The 23,084-nt window shown below is 37.0% G+C and overlaps 3 protein-coding genes across 5 annotated transcripts in view; all 3 read right to left on the bottom strand.

The window, feature by feature from the left end:
• Positions 1-23,084, bottom strand: part of LOC146500560 (nectin-3-like) — a 78,883-nt gene that overhangs the window by 29,038 nt on the left and 26,761 nt on the right. Inside the window, exon 9 of one of the 2 annotated variants that reach the window (XR_014869716.1) lies at positions 15,058-15,076. The exons of the other annotated variant lie outside the window; for it this stretch is intronic. The gene's annotated coding sequence lies outside the window, so the exon portion shown is untranslated. Of the gene's footprint in view, positions 1-15,057; positions 15,077-23,084 lie in introns of those variants that run through there. 2 annotated transcript variants of the gene reach the window in all.
• On the bottom strand, positions 36-10,508 carry LOC146500563 (nectin-4-like). Its single transcript, XM_085134705.1, has 8 exons — positions 10,417-10,508; positions 4,959-5,117; positions 3,653-3,994; positions 3,233-3,535; positions 2,187-2,280; positions 1,773-1,927; positions 1,265-1,364; positions 36-652 (listed from the first exon to the last, which is right to left on the bottom strand). Exons 2-8 carry the CDS (start codon positions 5,095-5,097, stop codon positions 535-537), a joined length of 1,251 nt encoding a protein of 416 aa, XP_084990831.1. The 5' UTR covers positions 5,098-5,117; positions 10,417-10,508; the 3' UTR covers positions 36-534.
• Positions 9,857-23,077, bottom strand: LOC146500562 (nectin-2-like). 2 transcript variants are annotated; one of them, XM_085134700.1, is made up of 7 exons: positions 18,702-23,077; positions 14,735-15,076; positions 14,320-14,622; positions 13,254-13,347; positions 11,038-11,192; positions 10,417-10,516; positions 9,857-10,220 (listed from the first exon to the last, which is right to left on the bottom strand). In XM_085134700.1, exons 1-7 carry the CDS (start codon positions 18,835-18,837, stop codon positions 10,010-10,012), a joined length of 1,341 nt encoding a protein of 446 aa, XP_084990826.1. In that variant the 5' UTR covers positions 18,838-23,077; the 3' UTR covers positions 9,857-10,009. The 2 variants fall into 2 exon arrangements, with proteins under 2 accessions (XP_084990826.1, XP_084990827.1); XM_085134701.1 differs by lacking the exon at positions 9,857-10,220 and having other exon boundaries at positions 10,401-10,516.

Raw genomic sequence — 23,084 nt, 5'->3', positions numbered from 1 at the left:
ACTATTCTATTTTTGTCTGTTTTCTTTTGCATATAGTTTAAAGATTATTATTTTGCTTTTCTCAATTTCATCAGTTTTGTAAATTAAATATTAAAATCCTTCAGATTTCACTTTTGTTTCTGAAAAATGTGTACACTACATTAGGCCTACATTTTTGCAATACTTCTAAAGTCATTTAAGGTTTTGAGTCAAAAAAACTAAACAATTTGATGACTACATCTTTAAAGGGTGGTGAAAGGTTTCTATTCATTCATCACAGAGATAAAGTGACTGACTGACTATTTATTTTTTGAACAATGTGAGAAAGGTTTTGATTGTAGTAGTTCCTTTTGCACAAGAGACTCTGTTATGAAAAATGCTCTAACTGTTTTGAGAACTGCATGAAGAATGGTTTGAATGACTTTTCTGCTGTGAGAATTGTACAGAAGCAATTGAGAAAAACTGTAAGTTAAGTCATTAGCACCAAAATATCGAGAGACATATTAATTAATTTATATTTAACATAATTAATTTTGACTTTAACATCTCTACAAATTAACCGTTGATGACCTCGCTCACTTCCTGCAGATGTTCTTGCTCTCGTCTTTGATCATCTCCTGCACTCCTGGGAGATGGTGGGTCTCTAGGCCCATCACCATGTGATGGAAAACACCTAATGCCAGAGAAAAATAAGACAGCATGCATGGCTTACAGTTAAGCCTGGAAATTTTGCGGCATTAACAAATGAAACAAAGATGAAATGTCAGACAAAGCAGAACACGAGGAGCTTATCCCCAGAAGTGGATCATCATCCACTGGCTGGAAATACTTTGTATTTGGGACAAATGACATTAACTAAGAACAAATTGTAAACAAAGGTTGCTGTAGAGTTGTGTTGGCACCACACAGCAACACAACTAACTGAACCACCTGAAAACTCGCCACAAACTATGATGAATGTACGAAAGCCAAGAAAACCAAAATCACAACTCAATATCAATAAAAGCAAACCTGTACAATGTGTCTCAGTGAATGAACACTTTGTCTGCAAATACATTTTAATTTAAGGATTATAGTGAAATGTAACAGAGAAGCCAGTGCCCTGTTAAATCGTTAGTGTTGAACTTTAAGGCAAATGCAATTTGGAATTTTTAAAGAAATAACCAAGCAGTTTACACAGTTTTTGAGTGACCTGTCAAATTGCGTCTGTGTGTGTGTGTGTGTGTGTGTGTGTGTGTGTGTGTGTGTGAGTGTGTGTGTGTGTGTGTGTGTGTGTTTGAAGTACCTTTGAAGTTGTCTGGATTTATTAAGGTACCATACTGCAGCAACAACAACATTCAGGAAAAACAAAACACCAACTAGGGCCCAAACAGCAGAGCATGCTCCTACAGACACACATGGAAAAAAAATATTGTGAGAATGAGGTAATCCTTTCTCTCCTTCATGGTGTTTAGTCTTTTCAGACATTGTTCAAACACCATGCAGCACTTGTACCAAACATTCGAAAACTTTTATGTTCTGAAAGGTTCTGAGATGACCATGAAAAGAACTATTTGCTAGGACATGTTCTTCCACTGATGGAGCTGACTTTAACATCATTTTTGCTCTGTGTGGAGCTTCAGTCATCCATTCATTAACACTACGTTTTATGCTGGCGATATCTTAAACCAACCACCTCTTTAAGCTGGCTGGTTTTCAGAAAAACATTAGAATGAAGCAACACCAGCAAAGGCTCAAATTAAAATTCAGAAAGATTTGGACAAACTGCACAGCTAAATCCAAGCTGCCCTCACCTGATGCCACACGCACATAGAGCTGACCATGTTTACTTCCATATGCATTAGATGCTTCACACTGATAGAGGCCATTTAGATCAGAGGTCAGACTCAGCAGTTGTAGCTCTGCACCGTCGACTTTGATAGAAGACTGCAGCAGAGTCTGGCCAGATCTGGAAAAACATGAACAAGGCTCAACATGAACTGTACAGAGGAAGCAGAATAATGTGTACACATATATATATACATACATACATACATACATACATACATACATACACACATACATATATACACATATGTATGTGTGTATATATATATATATATCTGTATGTATGTATGTGTATAATATATATATATATATATAATGTTAAATATATGTATGCACACACACACACATATACACAGTTTTTCTTATCTTAATTACTTTACCTACTCCAGGTAAAGTTGGCACTTGGGTTGGCTTCTGTCACACACTCAAATGAGTCTTCTGTAATCACTCTAATATTCACTTCTGTGGGAGAGACTGCAAAAAAAAAAAAAAGACAGAAAACTGTGTTAATCCTGAATTGAGGACATAGTAATAATATCGAAATAATGTTTTACAAATGTTTGGGTCTCATTGCATCAGACAAAAGAGTCAATCTTTTCAAGACAAAAACAGTAACAAGGTTGTGACTGGCTAATTTATAATCACCTTAATGATGAAAAAAAGAATATTACATTACATGGAAAATCCACCAAAAACAGGACCCCACAGATGTACCGTATCAACAACAATTATGCGCTTCTGAATGAGCCTGCTTTTCACTTTCATTGCAACTTCCATTATTTTTGCTGATGGTATTACCAGCAAACTTCCTCCTCTGCCTTTTCCCATTTATATTCAATGACTTACGACTGAAAAGATAAATTACATTTATCTTAACGTCAAGCATGTCGGTCACAAATAACCTTTATGCTTGACAAACAAATCTGAAACAGCTTTTGCTGTGACTTTGTGTATTATTGACATCAATGGTTTTGATGGTATGGCATGTTATGGCTCCTTGCATGTGTGAATTAGATGGGTTGTTAATGACATTTGATGAGAATTTCATTTCAGTGGCACCTTTAGAAATATGTTAACTTAGAAAAATTGGTGATGTGTTCAATACTTATCTGCTGTGTGTGCGTGTGTGTGTGTAAATATGGGGACATTGTTGAAGTGACAGTGGTGAAAGAGACAGTGATATCAATAAGTTTTGGAATTTGATAAATTTGGGACATTTAACAAAGTGTACAGTTTTAGTGAATCATTAGTATGTAGTGTAATGAAAAAAAATTGCTTGAGGCATTGTTTTCATGTCAATAGCTGTTATAGAACTTTGTCGTTTGCTAAATTTGTCAATAATTTTTTGTTAAATGTAACAATTCATATTTGCATTTCAAGTTATAAAACTTAATTGTTAAAGATTTTTGTGGTTTGTGGCACTCACAGTAGACCTGTATGGTGAAGGGCAGGGTTTCTTCTTTAGACAGGGAGTCACCACTGATGACACACTGGACCTGGTGACCGTTAATCTCTCTCGTAGGTACGCCAAACAGAGAGCTGACTGCGGTAGTTGTGCCGTTGTCATACTGTGTCGAGTTTGTTGTCGTCCTCACTTTTTTTTCCAAAGCATCAGTGAGCCACCTCACCTCTGCAGGAGGCTTCGATCCAGCAGCCGTGCAGGTAGCAAATAAAACCTCTTCTGTGCCCAAAGTGGGAAGATTGTCCTTGACGTTTGTGAAAGGAGGCACTAGGAGAGGTACAGCACTAAAATAAATCAACATGCAAGCAAGATGGTGGAAGTAACTCTGTCTCTGTCTCACGTACAGGAATATTAGAATATTTGAAATAAAGTGTTTTTTCATACCAAGCAAGTTCAGAGGTATCTGAGTCTTCTGATTTCCACTGGGAAACAACGTGAAGATGCACGTGTAGCTGCCTTCATCCTTCAGGGCAACATTGGATAACTGGAGAGTTCCATTTTTGTTGTTAAAATTCCCGATATATTTAAATCGATCATCACCTCCATTGACAAACTGCGGTCCCTCTCTGGGTAGGATAGTGAGGAAATTGTCATTTTGAGGTTTTTCTCTCGTCTTCCTCTGCCAGGAAATCTGTGTCAGGTCATCATTGGTATCAATGACATGGCACGGTAAAATAGCGGTACCTCCTTGAACCACTGTCACACTTCCACTAATCATCCGGAGAGCTGTAAAGTGAAATACTGTTAAAGATCAGAAAAAAAGAAAAAACACTAGAGTGTCCAAGAATTTTAGGGCTTCACAATTAATCAAATATGAATCTTGATTTTAGTTATACCCAATAAAAGAATATGACTGATACTGAAAACGTTTGCACAAACTTTATGCCTGCAAGTGGCAATAACAGCTTTTCCCTACACTGTGAAGCTTCCTGGATTAATCTGGATGAGTATATTAAATCAACCTAAAAAATATAATTTTTATTATACATGCATCTCAATAAAAACATTTAAAACAAAATCTCAAGGTTTTTTTCAGCTTGTAGAAACCAAAGATTCCTGCCCATTCTGCTCCAGTCATATGGTAAAGATAATAAAATACACCATTTTAGTATGTAAAGCTTTAAGGTCACAGGTCCTGAGTATCTTCTGAGCATGTCTCCTTATAACAACAACAACAATAATAAGTTGATAATAATAATAATAATAATAATAATAATAATAATAATAACAATAATAATAATAATAATAATAATAATAATAATAATAATGATACATTTGATTTAATAGCACTTTTAAAGACACCCAAGGGCACAACAGAATAAAACACATAATAGAACAATGACAATGAAGAACAATAAAAAACACATGTGGAAAGAATAATTGAAAAAACAGTCACACTGATATTGATATAAGAACTAAACTGCCTGTAGTGAAAACAAGTGACTCAGTGCTTTTGTCTCAATGAAGGCAACTAGTTTAGTCATAACATCAAACACATGGTTAATTTTTGGCACTGATTTGGACAACACTAATATAATACAAAAACATAATTTCAGTCATCCGCTTCAAAATCCCCACATTCTTCCCTGTCAGATTTTGACAACAATCAGCGAACACCTGCCATTTTATCTCATTTCAGCCCAAGCAAATCCAAGCATAAACAAAAAAAAAGAGAAAACTTTCGACATACCGTCAGCTTCTCTGGTCAGCAGGATCGCAGATATTAGCAAAAAAACCCGGTTATCGCGGAAAAATAGCGTGGCGTGACTTATCGCAGCAGTTGGCCATAAAAACACAAACGAAAGTAGCAGTTCCATCCATTCGCCCATATCTTGCCGTTACCTCGTGGCTGCTCTCAGAAGAAAAAAAAAAACAGAAAGGGGCATAATGGACACGGTAAGGTAGGCTTTACTGAAGTCACGTGACCTGGATGGGCCCCTGCAGGACACTTGTGCTGGGTCTTATAATTACGAAAAGGGAATAATTCCCCTTTTCTCATTATTATTTCTGCTTTGGATTGTGAAGACCTATATATTCATATATATAGGTATATATATTATTATTATTATTATATATATATTATTTTTACAGTCAGATCCAAAGTGTAATTACATAAATGACGGCTTATTGGAATAATTGCCGTCATACGAGAAACATAGAAAGAGACTGATGGGTGAGACAGGGGCGCGCTGCGTTGTAAAATTATTAAAGCATTTTAATAAAAAGTCGCCTCTAAGAGGGTCAAAAATTTTAAAGTTACAGGGAATACAAATAATATCAGGCTGACTCTGCCACAATCTGACCCCCTGTCCATGAACACACAGAAGGCTATCCCACATTCGTGTTTCAGCTACATGTGTTTTACAACAATAAAATAGACAATTGTTTTAATTGATGCACTCAGAAAGGTGTATTTTTGGTTCCAGCAGACATAACTTTTAGCGACGTGCAACAATCAGAGCAAATGTTATTTTTATATGACGTCTGAAAACAAACACAGAGCCGTTATCTTGTTGAGAACATGTTAATGTTATATTGAGGGGTAAAGTTGATATGAATCACACAGGCATGATTCTACTCCTATCAGGCAAAACGTCCTCTTTTTAAAAAAAAAAAAAAAATAATAATAATCATCATCATCATCATCACTTGAGAACAATAAATATATAATTTTTATATCATAACCTACAAACTAATGTAATGTAATTTCCTTTCCAGTCACCTTTCTCACTCACTATGTGTTAATACACCTCTCTGCATTGAATCATATCTGTTATTAACCTCTGTCTCTCTTCCACAGCATGTCTTTTATCCTGTGTTCCTTCTCTCACCCCAACCAGTCGCAGCAGATGGCCGCCCCTCCCTAAGCCTGGTTCTGCCAGAGATTTCTTCCTGTTAAAAAGGAGTTTTTCTTTCCCACTGTCGCCAAAGTGCTTGCTCATAGGGGGGTCATATGATTGTTGGGTTTTTCTCTGTATCTATGAAGCGCCTTGAGGCAACTTTTGTTGTGATTTGGCGCTATATAAATAAAATTGAATTGAATTAATGTAAACAATGATTTTCACTTTTTCACCAAGTTATACATCGCTACTTTCACCTTTAGTTGGTTGGAATGGAGGTGAAGTTAATTGGATCCGCTCTTTGGGCAGCAGACAAATAAATATAATAGTTCTATAAAGATAATGTATGTGGCCAAAACACACTGGATGATTTTATGTAGGCACAATAATCCAGAGTCATAAAGTTATTTGCAAAACTAGTCATTTCTTTATTTTATATATAACCCCTTTCATAAATTCTGTTGACTATAGTCTATTTACTAATATATGTAAAGACATTACACTTTACCTTGTAGAACAGAATTTAGTGTGGAAGAAGGGATTACACATGCATGAACAAAAGCGAAAAGCTGGAGCTGAAAAGCAAAGAGAGAAAAATAAAAACTTAAACTTCCAATTATTTTCCAGTTAACCTTTATGTATGAATGTATGAATGCTAGAGAGGAGATGAATTTTTTGGAAAGCAAGACATTTGTGGATTTTTTTTTTTAATCCTTTAAAAAAAACTCAGTCTGCATCCTGCACTCAATCGTTACATTTTCTATAAGAAACAATGAAGTGAATTCGAGCCCTCACCTGCTCCCTAACACGAACAAAAAAAAGACAGTTTGTGGCCTAACTGCTGCAGACAACTGGGGAACTGAAATATAAAGTAGAAAAGGGGTAGTTTGTTAGTCAGTGAGGAAAGCTGTTAAAATAAAGGTTTAAATAATATGTCATCAAAGTAGCACTTCCCTTTGTGTCTAGGTTGAGTACAGCTTCCAGAAACAGCTCTTTTATTTCTTGTTACTTTCTTTGTGTGATGATTTTGGATAAAAAGTAAGAAGTCACGCTGTTAATTGCTGGGTGAGTCCAGAGCTTATAAGTTTATTTCAAAGAAATAAACAAAAAGAGCAATTTTACTTCTAATTTGTGGGCTCAAGGTTACAAATACTGAACTTCTAGGATGCGGAGACAGAATGAAGAACAGGCTAGTTCATAAAAAAAAAAAAAATACAAAAAATCGTAACAACACTCTTTTGTTTTAATAATTCCATCCATTTTGAGAAACAAAGCACATTTAATAAAAATAAATAGATAAATAAGGAAACACTTAAACAGCAGAAAAACTGCAGGATCAAAGAGCATAAGTTTATTATAATAATATATAGTTATTTATTCTAGCATTTTCTTTTCAAGATGTGGATATGGATGTTCTAGTTGTCCAGGGTTGAAATCATTTTGTCAGTTTACAGCTCATGTTATCAAAACTGTCACATTCTTATCAGCCAGATCATTAATCAGCATGGCCAGACAGACTGTTCATGCACATGCATCAACTTCCATCTGACTCCTAAATAATTCTTGAGTTTGCTTTCTGATCGACAATTCAGAGCATTTGTTTAAAATTCCATCCAAGATGGGGCCCAAGAAATTGAGGTCTTGGTGACATAACTTGGCTCTTGATTTATTGAATTGCACTTGGTCTGGCCCCTCAGTCATGGCAAAACCTTGCCTGTTTGAAGGTTTCTTGTTGTTGCTTTTTCAGATTAGCTGTTGTCACTTTCATTGGTTTATGCTACTCAACTGGACAAACTGATATTCATAAAAAGCAAAGTAAAAGTGTTTGCTTTGCAAAAGTGTTTGCTTTGCACTCGCTGCTATGGTTTTCCATGCTCACAAGTAGCTCTCTGCGTTTGGAGATAAATCCTGATCGCCCAAATAAACTTTGCTCTGCTTTTGACAGTGAAAATACTGACTGTCACTGGATCAGAGGCGGAGGCAGACATTTGATACACCCGGGGCTTAGCCCTAAAGGGTAGTATGCATGTGGGATGGGGGGTAGAAATGACTGAAAGATTAATAGGCTCTGTTTTGAGTTTTGTTCAAAAAAGAATGACATCATATAGGGAAAAATATATATCACATATACAGGACACCTTAAACTAGTTTTTTAATTAAGCAGCAAGGCAGAACAAAGTTGGGGCTGTATCAAGACACGTGGACTAAACCCCAATTCAACCAGACCCAGAACTGATCTGGAATTAAAACAGGACTACAACAGTTCAAAATCAGGACTACTTAGGACTTAACCAAGACAGAACCAGAATCAGAACTAGATGATAGTAGCACTAAAAATCATCATAGACCTGCACTACACTTATTTTTTAATTCTACCAAAGTCCACTATTTAGATTGAGAAAAGTTTATAATTATTTAGCCTTGTTGTACAAACCAGCCTGCGTAACTTAATAAATATAGAATTTGAAAAATAACAAACCTAAAAAGAAACACTAGGTACGAGATACATGAGGACCTATGATACGGTGATACTTTTGGTAAACAACCATTTGACTAACATGTGTGTCTCACCTGCTCTTGTCTCGCTGCAACACCTTCTCACTCCCAAAGCGTAACATTTTACGCTAGGTGACAAATCGTCAACATAATACGTTTTCAGCTACCCACCACGTTCCGATTACTACTGGGACCACCGTTGCCTTCATCCTCCACATCTTCTCGAGCTCTTCTCTGAGCCCTTGGTATTTCTCAAGCTTCTCGTATTCCTTCTTCCTGATGTTGCTGTCATTTGAAACCACTACAGATGTCACTACGGCCGTCTTCTTCTATTTGTCTACCACCACTATGTCTGATTGGTCAGCCACCACCATTTTGTCCGTATGTATCCAGGTACTCGCCATAGGACGGGGGACATATCTATCTATCTATCTATCTATCTATCTATCTATCTATCTCTGTGTGTGTGTTCTGTGAAACAAACTAACATCTAGTGCTTTCTATCTAATAATCACACGCTGATGAACACATCAGTATCTTGCCTAAGAATGATTTGGCAGACAGACTAGAGCAGCCAGGGTTCGAACCTCCAACCTTCCAATTAGTAGATGATTTGTCACAGCCAAACCCAAATAACACTTACACAACTAACTAACTATGCAACCAATAGCTAAATAAATAATAATAATACAACAAACAAACAAAAAAACAGCAGTGGTAGACAGCATCTTTTAGTCAACTGTTTTCTTTGGTCTTAAATTGAGAAATTACATTCAAAGGCATTTAAGTTTACTTCAAATGTCTTAAACAGGACACTAGAACCAGAGAAAAAAAACACAAAACAAAAAAGGACGAAGGTTAAATCAAATTTTCAACTTTTAGACTGCCTATGAAAAAAAAAATCTGATAGTCTGAGTGGATTTTAATGCTGTTCATACAAATCCCCCAGGTCAGCAAACAGTATCTGAAAATATTGATTTGTAGGCCTAATTAATGTCCAAATTCTTTTTTCAGTCGATATATATTTTTGAAATACTTTATTAAACTTCCATCAACAAGCAGGCATCAGTGGGGATTACTCTAAATTTAATGTGTGGCAACAGTAAAAAAAAAAAGAAGGAAAAAAAAAGAAAAGGTAGAAAGAAAGGTAAATAAAATAGAGGTAGGCATGTGAATGGATACCAGGAACGTCCACCTGTGTTTCACCTGTTCATTTACCAGCTGAAAGACATACTAGTAATTAACAAATTCAGAATATTTGTTAATTTTCAACTGGAGATTTTAGAAAAAAACATTTAAACTTCTATAATATTAAACACAATCATAATAAGCGATTAATGTTACTGCTGTTACTAATTGGGTCTTTTAGTAGAGATTAAATAAAAATAAGTTCTTCAAAATTAAACTATAAATACACCCCCAGTAACTGCATATGAGAGAGTTTTACACTAGTGCCAACATATTTCAAGACACATATTAACAGGAAACACTCACATTTCAACAAATTAACTGTACTAACCTCTCTCTGCAGTTTTTGGTGATCTTGTCCATGATCATCACCTGGACTCCTGGGAGATTGTGGGTCACTGTGTTCATCACCATGCATGGGGAAAAACCTAATACCACAGGAAAAAATGACATAGTTTGTTTTTTGGGGTCAATTTTGAAATAAAATCAATCAATTTTAAATTCAAGTGGAGACTTTTAGCTTTTATTGAGGAGTTTCAACAATATGAAATATTGAAATACTATAATAGCTACTTATCATGCTACGTCCTAAATGTATGCTTGTATGATTATTGTTCTACGCACCTTTGAAAATATCCAGATTTGAAAAACCACCATGCTGCAGCTCCAATGACATTCAGGAAAAGAAAAACAGCAAATGAGGCCCAAGCAGCCGAGCATGTTCCTGCAAAGACACAGGGAGTGAGAATATGAAATGATCTATTGTTCTCTCTCACTTACCTGGCATTTAGTTTTATATTTCACATTAAGATGAATCTGACGGTATTCAAACACCATGCAACATCTGTACGAAAAACATTCAAAAATGTCCCTGTACTGACAAGTTCTGATGCACAAAAGTAAATGAAACAAACTTGATATGATCATAAAAAGAATCACAAGATAGGACATGGTCTGAGCTTCCATTGGTGGAACTGAATTGAATATGATCATATACTGCACTGGGTAAGGCATCCATTATCCATTAACTTGTCTGTTGTTCTTAATGTTGTGCTGACTTTAGGGTAAGGCAACCACTTGTCTAAACTAGCTGCTTACCAAAGAAATCTGTCTAGATGTTCAAGTTTCCTTTGACAGGAATGGACAAAAGAGAAAACAGAATAACAACACACAAAAGCTCAGAAATTACAAAAAAATTGAGAAAGATTTGGACAAACTGCACAGCTAAATCCAAGCTGACCTCACCTGATGTCACATGCACATACAGCTGACCATGTTTACTTCCATATGCATTCGACGCTTCACACTGATAGAGGCCGTTTAGATCAGGGGTCAGACTCAGCAGTTGTAGCTTTGCACCATCTACTTTGACAGCAGACTGCAGGAAAGACTGGGCAGATCTGGAAAAACATAAACGAGGCTCAACATGAAATGTAGAGATGGGGCAGAAAAATGCGAGATGTGCTAAAAGTCCAATGAATTTCAATCAATTCAATTTTTATTGAAATACATTTTTTGTGAAGACATTCTTAGTTTTGGTAAAGTTTTCTACCACACTAGTCTAAGGAATTTGAAAGTTTTTGCCAGAGGGAATACAGTAAAATGTGAAACTGCTCACAGTAACTGCTAAAAACTAAACAGCTTAAATAAATACCTTAAATGTTTGTTTTGTTGATTGTTATCTGAAGAACCAACCATGACTTATTATAGCATCTACTTAAGCTGAGTAAGCTAATCCCTCAATAGAATAGAATAGCTGTTTATTGTCAGTGTACATATACAAATAAATTGTGGTTGCACCAGGCCAAATATAAATAGTAATGCAGCAGGAATAATCAACAGATAAGAGAGAATATATACAAATAAAGAGGTATACAATACAAAGGCACATACTATGTGGGGGATAGTGTTTGTTTACAGTCTAAATAGCCCTGGGGAAGAAGCTGTTTGTGAGTCTGGATGTTTGGAACCTGATTAACATGAGGCGCCGTCCAGAGCGCCTGTGATGGACTTTGTTCTCCTGAGACAGGAGGATCTGGCAAAGGCCTCCATGGGTGGCAGAGGGCAACCAATGATTTTTCAGGTAGTGTTAATTCCCCCTTGTGCAGCCTACCACCCAGCCAGTAGGAGAGCACGCTCTCCACTGAGGAGAAACAGAAGACCAGTTTTAGCTACTGGTTCAAAGTTATTCTTCCTCAGGATATGGAACAAGTGCAGCCACTGCTTGACCTTCTTTACCAGGGCAATGGTGTTATGGGTCCATGTGAGGTTGGCAGAGATGTGGGTGCCCAGAAGCCTGAAGTTGGAGACAGACTTGGATGAGGGCTGTCTGACTGATTGGGGCCAGGTGGTGATGGAACTTATGATCCAGGACCAGGTGGGAGGGGCATCTGAAGGTGATGATAAGATTATGGTGTTGAACGCTAGAGCATACTCACATAGCTCTTCCTATTCTCTAGATGGCTTCGCGTTCTGTGCTGGGTGATGGTGATGGTATCCTCCATGGACTGATTTGTGCTGTAAACTGTAAACTGGTGGGCGTCGAGAGAGGGAGGAAGCAGGTTTGTGATGTGCTGAGACACTATCCACAAGAAACACTTCATGACCACATGACATGAGGAGTATGATTCTGCAGTCATTGAGGCTGTCTAGTCCAGTCCTTTGGGGGATGGGAATGATGGTGGGGGCTTTCAGACAGGTGGAGCCAGTGCCGTGATATGTTCACAAAGTTATAAGTTAAATTGACACTGGTTGGCTGTATTGCACACAACAATGAGAATTCAAATCCACTCAAGTCAAGAAAGCTCCCAAACTGTCATATCCAGGTCACATTTATCTAATTTCACTAAAATTTGATGAGTAATTCTTGTGAACATAGAAAAGTGCCCATAAAATGAGAGTTATGACCTTGACCCCAGTTTGAGTGAAGACCTATTATGTGATAATTTTGTGAATATTTCACTAAAATATGAGCAATATTCTAGGAGCAGAGACTGTTGTGAATTGTGGAAAGACAAACACATGGCAGATGCCTCATCATAGCATAACTTTCCATGTTAATGTATTTTTAACTACACCTAAGGAGGAATATCTGGAAGACAAAAAGAACAAAACCTCAAAAACTTAGTAAAACATCTAAAAACAATAACAACCCAAACTTCTCTACTTGTAGATGTATATATTTACCTTAAATTATTTTTTTTTCAGAACCTACAGTATAACCACAGTCTGTTCCTAAAGCGTGCATGTTCAGGAAACACCCATCATCTAAAGTTTAAATGTTGCCTTCTTTAATTTTCCAAAATTCACTCCCAACAACTTTATTATGTGTTATACTGTATATCACTAAATACAATACATATTTTTGTTCCTCTGGGTTTTTTTTAAAACAGGTTGCACAAGACAAACAAAAAGAAGCAAAGTTAAAGTTTCAACTTAAATCATTACTCAAACTACTTTACCTGCTCCAGGTAAAGTTTGCGCTTGGGTTGGCTTCTGTCACGCACTCAAATGAGTTCTCAGAAATTGCTCTAATGTTCACTTCTGTGGGAGGGACTGCAAAAACAGAAAGAGAACAGTGTTAATTCTGAAATGAGGAAATACTAATGGTGTCAAAGTAATATTTCACATTTGCCGGAATCCTATCATGTCACACAAAACCATAAATTCTGGTTTCTTTTATTTAGTTTGAAGAAGTGATCCTATGCTACACATTGAAGGTTGCCAAAGGCTCACTTACAATCACCTTGTCTGAAAAAAGGATATTAATTTTTTTTTTTTTATTATTGAAAGTTTTGAGGATATTAAATTTTGTGTTCTTCTCAGGGACTTCCACCAGATACATAACACCGCACAAAACCAGAGGAACCTGTGTTCAGTTTTAAAACAAGCCTCTATTAGTTTTGCTTCATCCTCTGCCATTCCTCATGTGTACTGAATGGATCTTATGACTGTGGAGATTGATGAAAATAATGGACTCATTGTCAGGCTTGACAAACAAGTTTGAGACAGACTTTGTCACATGGTGTTTTGTCATGCTGGAAGTAGTAGACCAGAAACAAACAAAATAGGAATGGCTAAAAACAGACATTGTTAGCAGCTTTACTTTGCAGGATAGTGGTGTGCCCCTAAAATGGTACCTCTGCTTCAAAACAACTAGATTGCTGAGCCATTTTTGACTTTAGCTGCTGTAAGTTAATTCTGACCTGAACATATACATGCAACTGAAAAATTATTAAATGATGAATATTGGTAAGTTGATACCTGTGCTCATGTGAACAAAACTCATTTGAGGCAGCTGAAATATCTAGACAGTACAAATTGACTGGTAAAGAGTATTTGATACTGCCTTACGGGGCTTTTCCTGATTCAGTTCAACTTCTTTTCAACTTCTTTTTTCAGTTCAATCTATGGCTGTGTATACCTGTATATCGTTTTAATATACATTTTTATGGTCAAATTAAAAAAATCTTTATTAAAAATGACACAAAAGACAAATAATAAACTCTATTAACAGCTGATACTCACAGTAGACCTGTATGCTGAAGGGCAGGGTTTCTTCTTTAGACATGGTGTCACTGCTGATGACACACTGGACCTGGTGACCGTTAATCTCTCTCGTAGGAAGACCAAACAAAGAGCTGACTGTAGTAGTTGTATCGTTGTCATACTGAGTGGAGTTTGTTGTTGTCCTCACTTTGTCTCCCAAATCATCAGTGAGCCACCTCACCTCTGCAGGAGGCTTCGATCCAGCAGCCGTGCAGGTAGCAAATAAAACCTCTTCTTTGCCCAAAGTGGGAAGATTGTCCTTGATGTTTGTGAAAGGAGGCACTAGGAGAGGTACAGCACAGAAGTAGGTCAACATGCAAGCAAAATGGTAAAAGTAATTCTGTCTCTGCCTCACATACAAACGCCCAAAATTTTGGGAATATTTTGTACATACCAATCACTATTAGAAGTATCTCAGTCTTCTGATTTCCACTGGGAAACAACGTGAAGATGCACGTGTAGCTGCCTTCATCCTTCAGAGTAACATCAGCTAATTGGAGTGTTCCATTTTTGTCATTAAAATTCCCGATATATTTAAATCGATCATCACCTCCATTAACAAACTGCGGTCCCTCTCTGGGTAAGATAGTGAGGAAATTGTCATTGTGAGGTTTTTCTCTCGTCCTCCTCTGCCAGGTAATCTGTGTCAGGTCATCATCGGTACCAGTGACATGGCACGGTAGGATAGCGGTACCTCCTTGAACCACTGTCACACTTCCACCAATCACCTGAAGAGCTGGAAAGTGAAATACTATTAAAGATCAGGCCAAATAAAAGTAGACACAAAAAAAAGAGTCTCTAAGAAGACTAAACCAAATTTTTCTTTCTTTGTGTGTGCTTGATTTCTTCACTAAATCTTGAACTTATGTTTGGTAGTTCTTTTCAGACAAATACAGCGTTTTCCTCCCATAATAAAAATTCTGCCTTCAACTAAAGGATAAATCCCTAGGATAGTGATAACATTCTTAGAGCAGGGCGATATGACCAAAAATATTTATCATGATATACATCTGAAAATGTGCGATAACGATATCAACTCAACTCCACAACTTTATTAGTGCAAAAAACCCCCATCAATATATATTCACCTAAACAAGCAGCTGTTTTTTATGTGCATTAAAGTTATGTAAAAATTTAACAGTGCAAATGTAAATTCCTTGCTGACAGTTTAACCAAAAAGCATTTCCAGTGGAAATTGGGCAACATATCCTCAGCATAACCATGTATAATATCCACAACACTTAAAAGAGGTTATACGCACACAATGCGGTAACATTACGTTGAAGCACAGTACGTATCACTCTGCGAGGCTCCTGCCTACGGTAGCCGTAATGCTCCGACACTCCATCAAGCGGTGCGGGTTCGTAGCTTAGCAAAGTCGTACTAAAACATTTTTGACATATTTTCGAGCACTGTGTAGCACATAAAATCGTTTCGAGGTCAGTGAGCACAACCAGAATTCATACATAAGGCAGACGGGATTATAAGGGGCACTGTCGATTTTCAGAAAAATCACAGGATCGATTTTAAGTGTGACTTATTTTCCGAAAAACACTGTAATAACGACGGCCCGCCAGCATGCTCTACCAAAAATAGTGCTTTGTTGTTTATCTGACGGACGAAAGCTAAACCAGTTCCACACCAGTGAAGCTGCAGCATTTCTACAAACCAATTCTGGTTCATCCGTTTCATTCAACGATCTGCTTTCGCCCTTCTCATTCTCCGTCGCCACCATGCTTTTTCCACCATATGCGTATGAAAACAAAGGCACAGCGCATGCGCGTTTTACCCATATTCTATCGCGATATTTAATTTTCTTATAATTGCCCAACATTATACCGGTATTACCGTGAACGGTATGATATGGCCCAGCCCTAGTTCTTACTATATTTATCATAGCATGTATATATGCTTGTATGTATCCTTCTTGCTCCCTAACCAATAGGTCGACCTGAACAAAACTTTGCACAAACACTGTGACATGGCCAGAAATTATTACCATCTATATGTAAAAAAATCATTAAATCATTTGTTTTTCCATAAAGATGGTTTATTTCATAATTATTGTAACATTTCATGTTATGTTCTCTGTGTGCATCTTCTTCATGTGTCACATCCAATGTATGTTAGTCATCTGTAACTTAACAGTGACAGAAATTGGTATACTTGATGGAATTATGTTCGAATCACCACTGATTACAGAGTAATGACTTTAAAAATGAACTGCAGGCATGACAAAACCTCTCTGCAGGTTTGGTTTTTCTAATGTTTTTAACCATTTTCTTAGGTGTTTAATGTACTCAAGATTAATATTACTTTTGTTTATTAAATGATCAAACTAACAAGAACATACACTGAAATCTGTCAAGTAAGGTAACAACTCATGTCCTTAACCACATGTGAAACACTCAAGGTTGCATGCTCTAGTGGCCTGGGAAAATGACTCTGAAAACATACCCCACCTTAAATCTCCATGACAGAGGAATGTGAAAACAATAATCTGCAGCTTGATTCCCATGCTTTCAGTTTGAAGTCATAAGAAAATACACGTGCTCAAAACAATGTAAAACCAGCAGATCCTGGTTGTAGTTTGGGTGGATAATCAAAAAGCTAAACAATTTAAAGTCTTTCAGTTAGTTACATAAAAACTCTGCCTTGTTGTATAGAAATTAAGGAACATGTGTCAAATGAAGGATTCATATCTTGGGGTCGCTGCTTGGATTCATCTTTCATTTATTCTTTTCATGATAAAATTTTATATACAGTGAACTTCAGTGAACAAGGCTCTTCAACAACTCTCCTCACCATTAAAGTTACTGTTGAACTGAACACTCATTAACAAAGAGCTACAATCCACAAGTAAAACAAAACAAAACAAAACAACACTGTAAAAATACAAGTACAAATTAGAATGTGTAAAATCTCACTACTAGATGCAGTAGGTTTCTTTCATTCATGAATAGGTTTTATTCATGCTTTTATTTCTTCTCGTTTGAATTACTGTGATGGTCTTTTTACTTACTTCAACTTATCAGCTTTGGATCGCGTTCAGAGTGTACAGAATACTGTGGCAAGACTTTACCTGGCACTAACAAGAGATCACATACTACTCCAGTTAATACTCCAGGCTTCTTTTCAGTGGTTGCCAGTCCAGTTTAGGTTTTATTTAAAAAAACAAAACAAAAAACTTCCGAGCTCTACACAGTGAAGCTCCCCAATATATCTCTGACCTCATGCTTTAGACCTCAGATTTTCAGGTTAGAGGTTACTGTTGGTCCCACGTACTGGGTTTGTGTGGGGATTAGGCTTTTCAGGCAGTGGCATGAGGTTAATTCTCTTCTGTTGTCTTTATCCTGTACAAACTCCACTGACTCTCACTGACATTTCTATGCAAACAAGCTTTTAATTTATTTTTTCATTGTTTCATATTATTATTTATATATATTTCTGGTTTTATTGTGAAGTGCTTATGATTTTTATCTGTGAAAAGTGCTATATAAATAAATTTATTTACTTACTTCCTATAAAGGGGGATGTGTTATTTTGAAAGAAGCTATGTGGATTTAATTGTGGTGTAACAGAAACAAAGCTAAAGATCACTAGGAGAGAAATAAAGAGAAACTGGGAGAGTAAACGATGAGTTTAGTTTCAGCTGAAAAATGGCAACAAGCTCTTATGTTGGTTTGTGATTGTAATGAGTGAAGCTGCTGAAATAAACAACAGGCTATGGGTTCAGGCTTAAGCTTTCTCTGGGTGGAAGCTACAGCCAACATTAGTGAAACCTTCTTTGAAGTGGATATAATATTGCTGGACACCTATGGAAAAAAAGTAACATTTCTGTTATTTTTTTGGTGCTTGTTTTTTTGTTTTGTTTTGTTACTTTGTACAGCACTTTGGTCAACTTGTGTTGTTTTTTAAATGTGCTTATAAATACACTGATTGATTGATTGATTGATTGATTGATTGATTGATTGATTGATTGATCGATCGATTGATCGAGAATGTAGCCTAATTTGTGATCAAGCTGTAATCTTCTGAAAATAAGTAATTGTGACGATATCCAGAATAAATAAGCAGGTTTATGTTTTCATCTGTTAAAGCCCAGACAGTAGAGGAGGCTTTAGGCAAGGAGGAAGAGGATGATGCTGGTCGTGTCTCTCCTTTGACTTCTCACTCCTTTGGTATTTTGTGACATTATAAAATATCAGATGAAATATTGTGTATTTTCTTAGGCATATTGGAACAGTTATCTATGGAATACTACACACGTACAGTTTATGAGCTAGAAGAGGACTCTGTTGAGAAGTTTATGTTAACTATGAAGTAATTAAAAGAATAGCAATAAAATATATCATACGTACCTTCTACTACATATGTGCACTGAAGCACCACCATCTGGAGCAGCAGACTGCTCATGGAGTCGCAATAACTTCCATCCACTGATCTTGTTAGAGTTAAAAGGATATTCACAACCAACTTTACGGAGAAACAAATCATTAGGCAAAGATTTTCTGTTGCAGCGAAGTGGCATTAGGAAGGTACCTTAGTTAGTACCTACAACTAGCGGTTTTTGATACGGGCGACGGGCGGTTGCCCGGGGCGGCATCACGGGCATCGGCAAAAAAAAAAAAAAAATGCTCGTACTCATTCTGCCCCTACGTCAGTGGGAATGGCATAGGCACCGATCGGTTTTCTATCGCCCATTTGCTGGGAGTAAGGGCGCCCTCCGTTTGCGAGGTGCGCCTGCTACGGGGAGGAGAGGGCGGGGCGGCGGGGGATCCCCTGGCTGGCTGGAGCAGCATCTAATAACCAACTCGCAAAATAAAAGAAAGTAAAAACAAACCAACAAACACGAAATTCTATGCGCGAAAAGTGAGCGCGAGAGCCCTCGGTGCGCCTGCTCGCTGCTGAAGTCAAAGTAAACTTTATTGTCATCTCCGCAACATACAGTACAGTATATAGAGAGACGAGCCGACCAGGCTCCGGTTACAGCAGTGCAAGTAAACAAACAATAAATATAAGAGTAACAAAATAAATATACACTTTAGGACTAGGGGTAAAGGGATCAATAACAATTTAAAAGTTATAATTTACAGTTTGATGATTTAAAGATGATTTTTCGTTTTTATGGACCGATGATCTTTGTTTGTTTGTTTTGTAACAGTATAAGCAATTAAAGGCGGTGGATTGGCTAATTGGTCATGATCGACTCTGGGCTGGACCAATTACAGCCGATGAGGTTGAACTTTAAAGTTCCGTATTGAGGTAAAAAGGAACGCGATTTGTCCCGTACTTCAGCTAGAATGAAAAAAAAAAAAGACACAAAGCTGGAGTTATTCTGTGTCTTTACGCTGTCAGCTGCCTCTTCTTCTGTTATTGTCTCTCCCTCCCTCTCGTGTTGCTACTTCAGTCATGAAACTTATCAATGATCAGCTGATCGGCTTTTCTGTCGCAAGTCCCGTTTCTCTTGTTTGTTTATCGCATTGATATTGATATTTCCGGTAAGTACTGTTTAAAGGATAGTGTAGGTTTAAGTTTATTAGATTGATACCTATTTACCAACAAGATAGTGCACATCACTGTCACAACAGCATTTGTTTTAATTCAAAGGGTTTATGGTTTTTCCTATAATTCCTGGTGGGTCGGACATAGTCAAAATGCCTGGGTTGATTTTTTTGTCCCAGTCCAGCCCTGGCAGGGCTCATGTTACAATGAAACAACGATAAATTTCCACAAGATCCACTGCAGATTAATTTTAAGTTGAGTCAGCTCCAAGTGCTGTAATCTCTTCACTGCACCCGTTTTTGAGCGGTCAGAAGTGCGTTTTTCTGACGTAAAACGCACTTCTGACCGCAGCCTCATAAAAGTACCACATTTCCTGTTCCTGCACAGCCTTTTGGGGCCATATTTACACAAGCGTGAAAAAAACCCAAAACATCACCCTTTAATCACACTTCACAGTGCACCCGTCACGAAAACACTTATATGTGAGAGGTGCTAGTCAATCAATTACTGACTACTGCAGTTTAAAGTTATGAATAAATATGACTGAATACAACAATCATAAGTTAGTAGAAAATAGTTAGTAGAATTAGAGCACAAAGAATAGAGCAGAGTTTCCATGACTGAGTAGAACACAGAAAAGTTTATTGGTTATCTGTTATCTGTGTGGCGGATGCTTAAGAAATAAAAATAACCATGTACAACTCACTAAAAGCAGTTTCTGATCTAGAGTGTCCCACTGTTTGATCACTGACACTGACATGGAATTTGATTTCATATGAAATAATAATTTTTAATATTATTTTTCATTCGGAAAGGAATGTAAAAAAAAAAAAAAAACTTTGAAAGAGCAAACACTGCAATCCTATGACAGGAAACATATTCAGTCATGGGTCTGCATAGTAGTGCATTGCAGTTCAATTAGTAGCACTAAATTGCCCATAGGTGTGAATTAAGATTCATTATAATGATACCAAAAAACCCATTGGACCCATTTCAACCATACATACATTGCACAAATATCACATTGGGAAGACAGGTCAGAGCGAAATCGCATGGTTAGAAAATGATGAAATTCACCACATCCGGGGACAAGAGGAGAAAAAAGAACTTTACTCAGACTGAGCTTCTATAGGAGAGCAGTTAGAGAACAGAAAAAGGGTGATTGTATGTCTGTGTACATGTGTATTTGTACATGTGTATCCTGTGTCCAACTTGAGAGACAGAGTGTCCTTACACCTTGTTTTAAACAAAAGTCAACAATCCCCTAGCTGACACAGGTGATCTCGAAGAAGTAGGAGGATAAGGCAGAGAGTCAACACAGTCTTGTAATCTGAGATTTGTTGTTCCATCTTCAGTCTTGGAGCTTCCAGCTGGTGAGGGGAGGCCGCATGAAGACAATGGTTGTTTGGGTTTGGATTGGAGCGAGGAACTGCATCCACTTTTGCAGATGTCCATCACTGGTCCCCAGATCTATCGATTCCCGTTGTTTGAGTCACAACATTTATTTTTCTTCTGTAAAATGAAACCAAAAGAGCAGAGTTAGATATTCTTTCTGTTTCTAGTTCTAGGCAATCCCCAGGAAGATGCATGGTTATACGAGGGGATTTCCACAAAATGTTTTTCTCTCCTTACTGTTCTCTAGTTTTGCTGGTAGCTTGAGATGGTAGCTGCAAGCCTTTCAGGTCACACAGATAATCCAGCTATTCCAGGATGGCAAATCCACACATGCTCTTGCAAGAAAGCTTGCTGTGTCTCTGAGCACAGTCTCAAGAATTTGGAGAATATATGTGCATATTTCTGACCAAACTGTCAGACTCTGACTGCATGATAGTGGCATGTTGTGAGCACAAATCATTTAGTGAGATTTGTGCTCACAACCCAGCACTGTGCAGTTTAATACCTATTCCTGTTTAAGGCGTTGTCTTATTGTTGCATGTCTAACACACCTGTTGTCACTTTCATTTCATATCCCTGAAGGTTCACAGATTTTGTGTTATAATCTGACAACAAGTGTTCCCCAATTTCTTTGAGCTGTGCACTCTTATCACATTTTGGACAGTGGCAACAAAAACTAGAGACAGCATAAATTTTGCAGAAGTAATCTGATCAGTCAGATTAGTTACAGTGTACTCGTTTGACTTATTTACTCACTCTCTTTACTCCTATTTACTCTTTATAAAAAACAAAACAAAAAACTGTTTAACGCAGTAATTACACAAAAGAAGACAAAAAAATGAACAGTACCCACAGTAGATCTTGAAAGTCACCCCTAATTACAGACTGGACAACATGACTGTTAAATGCTTATGTAGCTAGGCCAAAGAGAGAGCTGATTGTGGTGGTTGTAGCATTGCCATACTGGGTACCCACTTTGTTTGCCAAAGTACCAGTGACCCACCTCACATCTCCTGCAGGTTTTAAATGTGTCCTTGATCCAGTAAAGCCGATTCAAATTGCTAAATGACCTCCACAACATGTCTTGAAGTTTTCAGAGGCCTGGTAGTGAACTAATCACTTGATTCAGCTGTGTTGACCAGTGTTGGGTAAGTTACTTTGAAAAAGTCATTAGTTATAGTTACTTCTTCAAAAAATAACTGAGTTACAAGATTCTAAAAGTAATGAATTACTTGAAAAGTAACTATTGTGTTACTTAAAAAAAACATGTTCAACCCTCTGGCATCCAGGTTATAATTGGCCATTTTTTTACTAGTTTTGATGTTTCCTCTACATTTCACCTTTAAAAACTATTTACTTTGCCTTGTTTGGTATCATTCTTTTCAGCACAACCTCACATGCCTGAATTTACAGTTATGTTTTCATTTTGGCATACTGTATTACCACAACTGATTTAAATTCAGACAGAAAACATAAAATCCAAGTAGAAAAAAAAAAGTAAAAAAAAAATACTGTAACAACAACAAACATGTTTATTGAATCATATTTCATAACTTTAAATACAATTGTCAATTTTACAATCCTATTCACAAGTTTTGCAAACAACAAAGTTATTTGCAGCCTTTTAGCTTTTTTTTAAAATAACAATTTCAAACTATTTACATAACAGTCAGCTGTTCTGCATTAAATAAGATTCCACACAAATTATTTGTGCCACTCCCAAAAAATAATTTCTGTCCACTATAAAGGAGAACATCACAGGCTGACATGTGCAGGTCTAACAGCAGCAGGTGTATCACTCATTCTGCTTTTTACCTGGAGAAAGCAGTCACCTCATTGTTCTG

Source organism: Neolamprologus multifasciatus, chromosome 16 (assembly GCF_963576455.1).
Source record: "Neolamprologus multifasciatus chromosome 16, fNeoMul1.2, whole genome shotgun sequence".
Classification (NCBI taxonomy): Eukaryota; Metazoa; Chordata; class Actinopteri; order Cichliformes; family Cichlidae; genus Neolamprologus; species Neolamprologus multifasciatus.
Note: the sequence above shows the minus strand (reverse complement) of the source record. Positions and strands in the feature narration are given on the sequence as shown.

Bases quoted from the DNA above. Each gene is read 5' to 3' on its own strand.
- LOC146500563 (XM_085134705.1), bottom strand. From the start codon at position 5,097: ATGGGCGAATGGATGGAACTGCTACTTTCGTTTGTGTTTTTATGGCCA. The intron at 3,995-4,958 runs GTATGTCGAAAG...TTCACTTTACAG, and splicing joins GCTGACCAGAGAAGCTGACG to CTCTCCGGATGATTAGTGGA. The intron at 3,536-3,652 runs GTATGAAAAAAC...TACCTCTCCTAG, and splicing joins GATACCTCTGAACTTGCTTG to TGCCTCCTTTCACAAACGTC.
- LOC146500562 (XM_085134700.1), bottom strand. From the start codon at position 18,837: ATGATTTGTTTCTCCGTAAAGTTGGTTGTGAATATCCTTTTAACTCTA. The intron at 11,193-13,253 runs GTAAAGTAGTTT...ATGTTTTTCCAG, and splicing joins GCAAACTTTACCTGGAGCAG to ATCTGCCCAGTCTTTCCTGC. The intron at 10,517-11,037 runs GTGAGGTCAGCT...GTGTCTTTGCAG, and splicing joins GTATGTGCATGTGACATCAG to GAACATGCTCGGCTGCTTGG.